This window comes from Chenopodium quinoa, unplaced genomic scaffold (assembly GCF_001683475.1).
Source record: "Chenopodium quinoa cultivar QQ74 unplaced genomic scaffold, ASM168347v1, whole genome shotgun sequence".
NCBI classification, from domain to species: Eukaryota; Viridiplantae; Streptophyta; class Magnoliopsida; order Caryophyllales; family Amaranthaceae; genus Chenopodium; species Chenopodium quinoa.
In genome coordinates, this window is record NW_018742523.1 from 1566864 (window position 1) to 1580028 (window position 13165).

Consider the following 13165-nt stretch of genomic DNA (forward strand, 5'->3'; position numbering starts at 1 on the left):
CTCAGTATGCACGTCCGTGCCAACTTTGGCACGTCCGTGCAGACCTGTATCCGAGTCTTTTTCCTTGTTATCTCCGTCCTTTCTATTTGGGGTTGTATAAATACCCCTTGGCTTCATTTGTAAAAGAGAGATATTCCATTCTTAAATTTTAGTAGTTTAGGGTTTTAGTGAGAGAAATTCTCAATTTTTAGAGAGAGAAAGTGAGATAAAAACAATGGTTTTCATGGATTTTGGATAATCAAAGGAGGAATTTGATGATTTGAAGATCTCCATTTTATATCAATGAGCATTTCTTACTCTTTTTTCTCTTTATGCTTTATTTAATTGCTTTCACCATGTTTGAGTAGTTTCCCTTCTACTAGGTGTTGAGTGAAGCTTTGTAATGATTAATTGAGTTATTTGAGATAAATTTGATGATAATTGTGTGATTAAATTGATTGAATTGACGATGGCATGTTGTTTGTTTTAGATTGGATTGATCTCCCATGATAGAAAACTTATGCATATTGGTTCTAGTTTGACAAGGGATTGTGAATTAGAATTGATATATTTGGTTACATTTTAGGTAAATTTCTTCTATCATCCTAGTCAATGAGGGATCTAGGCTAGGAATTTGAGAGATTACTTTTGAGTGTAGTTAATTCCCATTTTAATTCTTTCTTTGCATGATTGATTATCAAATGGATACTCATTTGCTTATTAATTGTTCAAAGTGGATCTTTTCCCCTAGTAGACTTTATCATACCTTGTTCTTTATATGTGTTTTAGTGTAGTTGTAATGTCCTCTATCCATAAACCGTCTTCGGCATAGATTAAGCATTAGATCAAGAACAATCTAGCATTACCGTTCCTTGTGGTTCGACTCCGAACTTACCGCAAGACTTGTTTAGGGGTTACTTTTAGGATTTATAAAATTTATTTGACCGTTAGGAGGTTAGTCAACAACCTAATTTCCCCGCATTCATGGGCAGATGATGTATCAGTTTATGAGGAGGGATTAGAGAGTGTGGGATTAGTGAGTGATGATGGATTAAGAGAAGGTGAGGTGTAGGAGGATGAAGAGGGGGAAGGGTTTGAGGTTAAGGATAAGGGGGCAGTTTACGAGGAAGATGAAGTTGAGCCTGGCATTGAAGGGGAATTTGATAGGGCTGGTGCATAAGGTTCATCATTCATAACCCCAAATAAGAACACGATAATGGTGCACACTGTGTTTGATGTGGAAGAGGAAGTACCACCCACAAGTTTGGGCATGGTATTTGGGAGTTGGGATGAGTTGGATACCAATTTCTGGAGTTATGCTAGGCAAAAGGGTTTTGGTATAGTGAGGGCTACTTTTGGGTGGGTGGATGTGAAGAAGGAATTGGAAAAGGGGAAGTGTTGTAAGCAGAGAAGGAATGCAAAGTGGACTTATGACTGTTATGGTTACGCTTCAAGGAAGCGTAAACAGGATGCACTTAAGGAAGGGTTGTTGCAAGATGAGGAGACAGTTCAGAAACGGAAGACTAAAAAGTACGGGTGTCCTGTGGAGTTGTATGCCAGTGTTAATGAGGAAAGGAACTGGGTTGTTCGAAGGCTGAATTTGGAGCACAAAGGTCACATTGTTACTCCGGGAAAGTCAAAGGATGTAGCGATGTACCAGAAGCACGAGTTAATGGTGAAAAACAATCACTTGGTCAAGCAGGTGCATACGGCGAAGAAGTCTAAGGTGAAGGTATACCAAATGTACAGCTGTTATGATCGGGAGCATAATGGAGTGGAGGAGATGACATTTACACAAAGAGACTTAGAGAATGTAGTGGCTCAAAAAACTAGACTTGAGCTTACTGAGGGTGATGCAAATGGCATGATAGAGTACTTCAACAAAATGTGTGTCGACAATCAGAATTTTTTCCATTTATGTCGGTTTGGGAAGGATGGGGCATTACAAGATGTTGTGTGGGTAGATGCGAGGAGTAGAGCTGCGTATGAGGAGTTTGAAGATGTTGTGTGCTTTGACAGTACGTATTTGACAAACAAATTTCACCTTCCCTTTGCTATGTTTATCGGTGTGAACCATCATGGGCAGAGTATTTTGTTTGGGTGTGCATTGATCTCTCGGGAGACGACGGAGACCTATGAGTGGATGTTGAGGACTTGGCTACATTGCATGGGGGGTAGAGCTCTTATCTAAATCCTAACGGATCAAGATCCGGCGATTAGGAAAGTTGTAAACTTGACTATGCCTGAGAGTTGCCATAGGTGGTGCATATGGCACATACTTGAGAAGTTTGGGAGGTATGTGGGTAAGCATGAGGACTATGAAGTTGTAAAGGATGAGTTTGAAAATATCATTTATGGTAGTTTAGATGCTAATGAATTTGTAGATCGTTGGGTGGACGCAGTAGATTATTACAAACTAGGAGATAACAGTTGGCTTGAAGGTACTGCACTTTCATTTCTTCCCATTTTTTGTGATTGTTGCTGATTTCTGTTAGAATATGCAGAGGTATAGCTATCTGTGTGCAGGGGACTGGAAGTTGTTTCAGTTCTGATTTAGGGTAGGAGAAGGTTTATTGGTAGACTTTTGTACCAATGAATGTTTTTTGTTGCAAGTTTCTTAGCTGTGGCACAATTCTGAGACAGTGAATGTACCATTCACAGGAGTCCAGGTGTATGAGGTTTGTATGTTTTTAGATAAGCCATTAATTGCAATTATTTGAAATGTAGAGCTGTATGAGGAAAGGCATATGTGGATCCCAACCTATTTGAAGCATTTATTCTTGGCCGGGATGAGAACGACCTAACATTCTGAAAGTTTCAATCACTTCTTCAAAGGTTATGTTGACAAGCATACAACGTTGTCTAAAATATGCTTTGATACTGCGATGCAATGCAGATAAGGGCCGAGTCAGAAAGAATTTCGAACTCCAACACACTACGGCACATCAGGCATGTAGCTACCGATTTCCCAGCGGAGGAAATGTTCCAGAAGTGTTACACGGACGACAAATTCAAAGAAGTTCAACAGGAGTGCAAGAGGATGTTGTACGTGCGTCGCTTAGATGACTATGAAGTTGGTGAGAATCAAGTTGAGTTTTTTATTGAGGACCGAGTGTGGATCAAGCCAAAATATGAAAAAAAAGAATATGTGACTAAGACTCGGAGATGCTACAAGGTGTGCTATGTCAGTAATACATATGAAGCTAGTTGTGACTGTAAACACTTTGAGTGCCATGGAATCATTCGTTGAAATATGATCTTTATGTATGACCATTGCGGTGTTTCTTTTGTTCCTGAGAAGTATATTCAACGTCGTTGGAGGAAGGATATTCAAAGGAAACACACACGAGTGAAAGTAGCTTACCGATGAAGCTACTTAAAACCGATGAAGCCAGGCAATATCACAAATTCATGGGGATGTATGAACCAATTTTCTCAAAGGCTTCAGCTTGTAAAGAGGGTGTTGAGGTTGTGGCATAGTTGTTGCAATTGATGGACCTCAGAGTCAATGAAGTGTTGGCAATGGTTGCCAAAAAATAGGAACAGACAGCTAAGGATAATGAAAACGAAGGATAGGATGATGGCGTACATTGTGTTTTTCGGACGCCTTCTTCTATGGCTTTGAATAAGGGGCTTGGTTGTGCAAATACACCATCCACATATGCATCTGGGTTCCCAAATACAATCCCTACACCATTTAGTGCCTTTGTGGGGAGTTGTGATGGATCCGTACCAGCAGTGATTAGGGATCAACCGTTGCCCAAGAAGAAGGCCCATCGTACAACCAATGTAAGGTATCCATCTTGCACAAAGAAAAAGGGAAAAGAAAAGGCTGCTAGGGTAAAAAATGCAGCAAAGAATTAGGCTGCAGCGGCACAGAACAATATTTCATTGTCAACGAATGACTATGTACGATCGGTTGGAGGGATTTAAATGAGGGATATGGATGGTTCCGTAGGGTACTTCACTTCTATTAGGGGAACAAATTCTGGTGGTTTTTTTACAGGTGTACTAGGTACTCCTAGTACATCAGGTTCCAATCACTTGTAATGTAATCGATTCAACTGGTTGATTAATGCGTTGGAATGTATTTGTTTTTTAAATATGTTACAGTGGTACACTTATCGTGCATGAACTGTACCATTAGGCAGTTATCTTCATGTGTTGAAAATAGAGGTGGTTACATGAATAGTTTCCTGTGAATGTGTACCTTATGATTCGCAGATTGATCTTGTAATCAGGGTGGTACATTCTCAGCATATGTAGGGTTTGACGGTCAGAGTAGACGTTGTCAGAGTTCATATCCATATTGATCTATTCTTTTGTTGTTGCTGTTGTAAACTTTTGTTCTTGTTGTTCTGTTTATATGTCCTGAATTTTTTCTTTTGTTACAACGTAAACTAATATAGGTTTGTTTGATTATGAAGTAGCTGAGAATAATACAGCTAACAATGTAAACTACTATGTTTGTGTGTGTTGTTCTGAACTGTAAACCATATTATTATATACAATAGAAACATAAATTTAAAAAATCATAATCTGCAAGTTAAAAAAAGAAATGTCATTATACAGATAATATGTATCATACATGACGGATGAGTAGACCATGTACTATTGTATAAAATACGCTTATTTCCCTAACGCATTTACAAGTTAAACAAGATATTGTATTTTCAGCATCCTCAACATAAAGACCAGCCCATGCAAATAAGTTCTTCTCGTGTTGTAGTTTTTGTTTGCAAAATAATTGCGGCTGTGGCATATAATCTACAACGAACTTATTTATCATCCAATTTGACCTCGCCATGTCACGTAACTTGATAGTGTTCTGGACGATCCTTGCAGATCCGATGCTGTTGATAGTGTTCTCCAAAAGCTTAACACCTTTTTCTTCTTCTCCAGTGTATATATGTATGAGGCTTACTATATATGTTGCCTCTGTATTTTGCAATGCAGTTGCTCTTTCCAACCTCTTAAACCCTTCGTCTACCACCATATAGTTGAAGTATTGTCGCTACAGTAGCGTAAAATAGAAAAAATTTAACAATTATCAATAGCTTTTTAATAATATTATAATGAAAAAATTGTCAAGTAATAAGAAAGAAGCGTTACAAATCCAAACTCAAGCAGAGCTTCAGGATGTTCATTCTCCACGCACTTCGTGAAGAATGTGTCTGGCTCTTCTCGGTGTGACCACCTTCGTGTTTGAATCCGAGGGAGGTGAATTTGTTGAAGGACCCTTTTTTCTTCGGCTATCCTTCGTAGGGTCTTGCAACTTTTATCATGTCATACGCCAGAAATTACATTATTAAAATCTTTGTATATAGGGGGATGAGAAACATAGTTCAAATTATAAGTAAAATGAAATCCTACCTTATTTTGCACCGAAATAAATCTGCAGGAGATGACTTAGCAACGCAACACAGAATGGTCGCTAACACTTCCGACGAAAGAATGTTAACCATGGAAGTTGAAATTTTTCGCCTTTTTGCTAATACATCCATGTTTTTTTGGCGTTTTTTTTGAATCTTACCTCTGTTTATTGGAATAGAAGGAAGTGAGTTATTTTTAAATCTTTGTTTAACTTTGAAAATGTTTGAGATAAGTAACTTAGTTAGTGAAATGCCTTATATATAGACTGTAAAATGACAGTTCCCATTCAAGGGAGTGGATGTAGTGGGTTGGAGATGTAATGATGGTGGTTAATCAATGCTAATGCAAATGATGATTTAGTGGGGGAGATAAATAAATCCCAGACCCTTCACTTCAATTCGTCATTTCAACGCATTCATATAATAATTAATGGTACATGTATTAAGCAATAAGTGTACCACTGAAATATGTTTGTGCTTATTACAAGCCAACTTTGTGTGATTTTATGTTTGTACTTGTAAGTGAAGTATACGTTATACTGATTACAATTTTAGGTATGGGATAATAAAAATTGAATAATGTGCTAATCTAGGATGCATGGGCACTTCGTCCAACAGCCGTGTCCGTGTCCGACACGAGTGTCAGACACCGACACTCGTTCGACACACGACGGACACACATAAAAACTCTTATTGTCAATCTTCTGAATTAGAGCATACATAGCTGAGAATTGATCTCCAAAAACCAAAAATAAGTCCCATATTTTTATGCTGAAATACGAAGAAGAATAAAAACGGAAAAAAAAAGTAGCACCACATTTGCATTTGTCGTTACATGTTGGAATTTCCTGTGCTATGACTAAAATGATGTGGTGCGACAAGAAGATAGGATTTACAGGATATACAGAAGCAAAATACGTAAAAAAAGAAAAGAGAAATTGTCGCGACACCACAAGATTGTCACGCACGCTGACTACTGTCGTACCCTAATAATATTATTGTCGTGACACAATAATTTTGTCGTATCAAGACAACTTTTGTCATGACGTGGCAATATCCATGTCTACGGAGATGCATTTTAAAGTCAGTTTTATCATATGTGAAGGAAATTGATCTTTGATAGCTTCTTTTAGACGCATTTTTCCATTCCGAATTAATCCACAAAACTCGAATTAGGGTTAAAGTTAGGTTTGTGTGGATTGGATTTGGTAGCAAATGATGGAAAAATCTTAAAACGGAGGTAAGGAAAGGGCTTGGATGGATGTTTGGGATAATAAGGAATTGGATTAGGTGGATTAAAATAAAAATGGGTTGAGTCAAAGAAAGAAATTCAAGCAATTCTAAGATCTAATGGGTAACCTGACCAAGTTAATTATACCCTCACGTAACTACTATAAGCTAGAACAAAACAAATACCTTTTCTCTTTTCTATATAAATGCAATATTTTTTTTTTTTAAAAAAGAAGCATTAATACTTTAATTTCTTTCTCCTCAAAATTTTACCAACTTTTTCACTCCATTTTGTCTTTCCTAAAACTGCAAAATATCTCTAATTTCTGTCAAAATACTCTCATATCTCAACCAAAATATTAGATTTAAGTGATGAAATCTCGAATGAATTCTTCAAAAGAAAGGTGAAATATTGTAAATTACACAAATCATAATTATTTATGTCCTTTAAATAGTAAGTATCTAGGAAGACTTTGTTGTATTGTCCATTTCTTAGTCGAAGTTTCTTCTTATTTGAAGTAAAAAGACTTTTTTTTGTTCAAATTAACATATTTGCCAGCCAGCTCAATATCATATGTTTTTTGCATTATGTTGAGATTGCAGTTCCACAACCATTCCTGAAGAATCTAGAATCAAAGCTACGGAAACAGCAGGTGATACCAAAGATGCTGATACTGGCACATGCATTAAATGAAGGCAAGAGATACAGAGGTTTTAAGCAAAACAACTTTCAAGAAAAGAGACTATTTAGGCTATTGACTTCTCAATCTTCAGTGAGGAAGAGGAAGATGCCTGCTTATTAGCAAAATCAATGGTTGTAGCAAATCAGGCTACTCAATCTTACACTGAAAATTCAGGACAGAAAAGAAAGAGATCTGATGTTGATGATGAAACTGGTATCACTACACCAGCAAAGGATTTCATTGAATCGGCAACACAGTTAGCAGTGAAAAGGACAAACTCCATAAAAAAAATTAAAAAAAACAAAAAAAAACAAAAAAAAAAGAAGCAAAACAAGCTTCTCATGCTCATCTGAAAGGGAAGGCTATTAGCTTCGAGGCAAGAAAAAGAGATCAAGCGTTGATCCCTAAAAGGGAAATTAATACCAAATCTAAATCTTTAATTAACAAATTTTCACAATCAGCAAAAACCCTACAACTCTCCTCATTTAAACTTTATTAAATAAAAACAAATGCCATAAAATTAAGTCATATTAAAAATTATGAGAAACAAAAGGGTAAAGAGGATTTATCACATGGCTGAATGGTATATCAACTTTTAACCTAAAAAACTGAAAGCTAGATGTCACATAATAAGCATGAATAATATTCTAATAGTTTTAAAATGCTACGGAGAAGTCAGTATCATTCAACAATCAATACCTAACCAAAGATCAAAAATCATAATGCAAACACGGAGTGCTCAGCTTGCAATCAAATTGAAAGGCAATGACAACATTACCTATGAACCTTTCCACCATTTTTCCAACTTTACAACAAAAAACACAGACAACGCAATTCAGACATGTGTACTTTGTGAAATAGATACACAAAATACACATGTAAAACACAGCTAAATAAAACACATCTAAACCAGACTTATGGCAGATAAGTTGGGCAACAGCTTCATCTATTAAATCTTTTGTTATGTATCTACTAATTACGGCTAGGCTGTAGTGTTGAAGTTTTTGCGAATGTGGCTTCCATTTGAAACAAGAATCCTTAAACTACTTGTTCTTAGATAGTGACACTTTGATTAAGGAAGTATCCCCTATGGTTAAACCTTTTGAAGAATGTAATTTTGAATAGGAACAAGCTAGGTTTCTTAACAATACCTGTTCCTATGTAACACCACTTAGGCGTGCCTTAAAAAATAATCAGGCATTATGTACGTAGAATATCAAAAGGAAGTGGCTTTCTATTTCTATAATATTGTAGCCATATGACCTTCTGCTTATTAGTAAATATAATGTGAAATATTATATGGTTAAGTACTTCAACTGCGTTATCTCTTTACTTATAAGAATCATTATAAAAATTAGCAAATAAATACTCTAACTTATCATTCTTTCAGAGTAGTATAAAAAGAATAATTAGTCTGCAGAATCATCAAATGTTATATCCATAAACCATCACAAAAGATTAAAAATAAATGTTGAATTTCCATACCTGAACAATAAAATATATCCATTAATCAAACCACCTAATATGTAACCCTCTAATTTCACATATGAGCGCATCATCATTTAACCTATACCAAGCATAAATATAAGCAATATAAATAGAAAAAGGAAAACAAAACTAATGCTTTTTAAAACAAGATCAACGATTTTTTAATTTTATATCATAACTCTAATCATTTAACAACTATTACCTACTGTTCAAACATGCTAATTGCATAAACTAGAACTTCACATATAGTTCATAAGTTTCTATAATCAAATATAAAAGACCAAAAAAAAAAATCTTTTAAAAACCTTTGCTTCATATCAACACTTTCAAAGATTAGCAAAGGAAAAACCCCAAAAGACCCAAAATGCATCACATTAATCAAAATCACCTATTATAGCCTTCAATCTTGGACTTTTCCTTCTATACATATCAGAATCCTCACTTGTTCTTTCAACTTCATAATGGTTCCCAAAATTAAAATCAGAACCACTATCATTGTCATCATCATCATAAGAATAGTTTCAAAAATTTGAACCATTGTCTGATCAAATGATGCATCCGATTTTGGAACAGCTTCTTCTTCAGTCTTCTTTAGAATTTAGGTCACTTTCAACCTCTTCATTAGTTTCATCATATTCCTCACTCTCACTTTCTTCTTCGATCCCACCTTCTTCCTCATTCACGAATTTATCTCCATCACTATTTGATTCAAACACAATTATTTTTTGTTCACGCTCATCACCATCAACCTCTCGCTTCCTTTTGTTGCTCGGTTCTCCTTCTTCCATTTTGCACTCCATCTTAGAGGTACCTTGTTGCATTAAGGCCAGATGATTGTTCATCTTTTGTGTAACATCGGCAAAATATAACAAGAAACTTGAAATATTCTCTTCTTGTGATTTTCTTGCATTCGGCTTCCAAGCAGGTGGTTCGAAGACTTTCCTAGAGGTCGCAGTACTATCACCACTGGCCATTTTTTTTGGAAATTTTTTTTTTCTCTACAGAAGAAAGAAGATGAAAGGAATAAAACAGAGTAAAGGGAAAAAAAAAAAGAAGAATAGAAAAGGAAATGAAAGCAAGAAAATGTATTACAACAAAAGAGTTTCAAGTACACAGTTTGACCAATCAAAACCAAGTTCAGTAATTATTACACATTCTTGAAAGAATAAAATAGTTTATGTCTTCCAAAAAGAATAAAACTATATGTCTTCAGTTCAATACGTAATTTTTTGTTTCGCTATAGTGCAAACATTTTGAAAATCTAAAAATAGAAAGTAACTTTTCCTATGTTTCCTATTATGCTTTGACATCTGTAAATACGTGTGTTGGGACCATTTCTGATTTTCGTCAATTGTTTTTTTTTTTTTGTTTATACGCCATTTTAAACTGAATTATCTTTAAATCTTAAATTTTAAACTATATATTTCATTGTGTCTCATACATTCGTATCCCTTTTAATAAAAAAAATAAACAACGTGATAGTATCTTTTAATACAAAAATTTGCATTTTATTATTATCATTATATTTTTACAAAAAAAACGACGCTTAAATACCAAGTTCATATTCATTTTTAATAAAAATTCAAATAATGCAACAGTAGTAATAATAAGGCTACCACTATAATCAGGGGGGACAAATGAACTCATAAAAAGAACCGCTGAAAAGGAAAAGAAATTACACATGCTAAATCTGGGGAACTGCATTTTCCGTCACACGTCATTTCAATATGTCATTTAAATGCATGCAGATAATAATAAATTGTACAAGTCACGAACAATAAGAATACCATTGGAATATGTATGATTTTATGTTTGTCATTGTAAGTCAAGTATACTTTCTACTAATTACAATTTTTGGTATGGGAATAATAATTGAATAATGTGCCGATTCAGACAACTAAAATTCTATATAATACATTAACTAAGTTTCAAGTTCCAAATGCAATACATCTACTCGAGGGTACCACTAAGACAATTAGGGTACCACTGTAGTCAGGGTGGTACAAATGACCTTATAGAAAGAACCACTGAAAAGGAAAATGCATGTTTCTCGTTCATGGTGGTACAACATCTTCATATGAGGGCACTTTTTAATCACAATTTTGGTATCACTAACATCATTCTTATTAGGCTTCACTAATATCTTTGGTCACAAATAACTAATTACTAGAGTTGACCTCATTAACCAATTCATAATCTATCAATGAATTTGTTAATCACAACCCTTGGGAAATTTACGTTGAAAGTAGGACACTGTAGAACAATATTTAATGACATGTTGTTGCTTCACCAGTATTTTGTTAAAAACACGTACATGTATGAATACTGGAGTTTACCTTAGTAAAAGGATGTACATGTATGAATACATGAAGTTGTAATCACAACCCTATATGTACCTTAAGTTCGTAATCACGACCTTTGGGATATTTCCCTCATCCACTAATTCACTTACTTTGTAATACAATATATACGTCAATCTGCTTTAACTCGTTCTTTGAGTCATTCATTTGTTGCTTGGTTCGTTCATGTTCTTACTCGTTATCGATTGTTAAATGATTTAGGATATGTAGGGTTTCAAGGTCAGAGTCCACGGTGTCATCTGATCGAGGGTACCACTAAGACAATTAGGGTACCACTATAGGCAGGGTGGTACAAATGACCTTATAGATAGAACCACTGAAAAGAAAAAAGGCATGTTTCTTGTTCAGGGTGGTACAAAACCGTCGTAGGTGGACATTGTTTAATCACAATTTTGTGATATAACTAATATCCTTCTTCGTAGGGTTCACTAATATCTTTGGTACAAATAACTAATTACTAAAGTTGACCTCATTAACTAATTCGTAATCTTTTAATGATTTGTTAATCACAACCTTTGGGAGATTTACGTTGATAGTAGTACATTGTAGGATATTATTTAATGACAATCTTCGGTTTCACTAATATTCTTTTTAATAAGACCTACATGTAACAGGTTACCTTAGTAACTAGTTCGTAATCTTTTAATGATTTCGTAAGCACAACCCTTACATGTACCTAAAATCCGTAATCACTACCTTTGGGATATTTACGTCATTAACAAATTCAGCTACTCGTTTGAGTTATTCAGTTGTTGCTTGATTTGTTCATGGCCTTACTTATTATCGATTGTTAAAAGATTTACCAATTACACCTTGCAATGAACAATGTTTTTTATGTAATCCTCCTTAAGAAATTGGACTTACCACTGACTTCGTTAACCTAATGACAATGAAATTTGTAAAGGCCTTACTACAGTGGTACCTTTTCATGTGTTGATTGTATCATTTTACACAGAGTGGTACATTTTATGAACCAGAGGGTACCATATATAAAATGGGGCCCATGGTGGAAATTGGCGCCTAAACAAAGGAAGTTTCCCGCTCTTTGTGGTTTCACTCCACTATATATGCTTGGGTTTGTAGTGAAAACAATCATTTGTCCAAAAACGTGACCGTCCTTCTCAAACACTTTCTTCACAAATTACTTACAATGTCAGCCATGTCCTCTGCATTGACAGGAAGTCGAACAATTTGCCGGTCGTTTGCATCTACGAACATCTCATGGATATCAGCCAAAACTTGACAACTGCTTGGGAGATGACGTAACCCTCGTGGAATTTCGGATCTTAGTGTTGGAGAAGAATCCGAAGCGATCGTAATACAAATGTCGCCACTGCGGGTACTAGGAGTGGGTTGTTCAGTCGGACCTCATTATGGATGGTCCACCAATCAACATTGGCGGGGTTGTTCGACGGGTAGAGGTGTAAGAGCACGAACACATAAAGATCGTAAAATTTGGGCTGACTATTTTTGTAATTGCCATTTTCGTTCAACTGTGCTTAGTAGTAGCATAGTTCATTAATAATTATCAAAACATGGTTCGCACTTCAGTATGTTAAAATTTCCATATGCAGATCTTTGTAGTTCAACTACTTCAATTGCATGTAAAAATAGCACATTTGCACTGGTACCTAACACAAAGGTCAGTCAACCACTACAAAATTATAGCAACCTAATAACAGGATTTAGTGCTGTGAATGTACCACCTAATACAGTAGTGGTACATTAGACGATGAGTTCTGCAAAGAACACCCAACTAGTTTTGGTTGACAAGAAACATAACCGAGTACCATTAAACAGGCTAGTGGTACATAAAACATAGTAAGACATACCGTGGTAACGAGAATGGTATAGAATGACACCATTTAACTAGCTAGTGGTACATAATGCATACTAAGAGGAATAAAGTTTATGCGTACATGCAACTAACATTGAAAATGCAACACAACACTACGTAACTAGTCAAACACAAAATCATGGTTCCCTTCCCACGAATCCCCATATGGGTCACCATAATCAGGCACATAACCATCCCACAAGTCACCGAAATCAG

General features: G+C 35.4%; 1 protein-coding gene across 1 annotated transcript; it reads left to right on the forward strand.

Moving 5' to 3' along the window:
- The first annotated feature begins 1195 nt into the window (after positions 1-1195).
- LOC110719937 (protein FAR1-RELATED SEQUENCE 8-like) lies at positions 1196-2170 on the forward strand. Its single transcript, XM_021898918.1, has one exon. It carries the CDS (start codon positions 1196-1198, stop codon positions 2168-2170), a length of 975 nt encoding a protein of 324 aa, XP_021754610.1.
- Positions 2171-13165: the final 10995 nt, after the last annotated feature.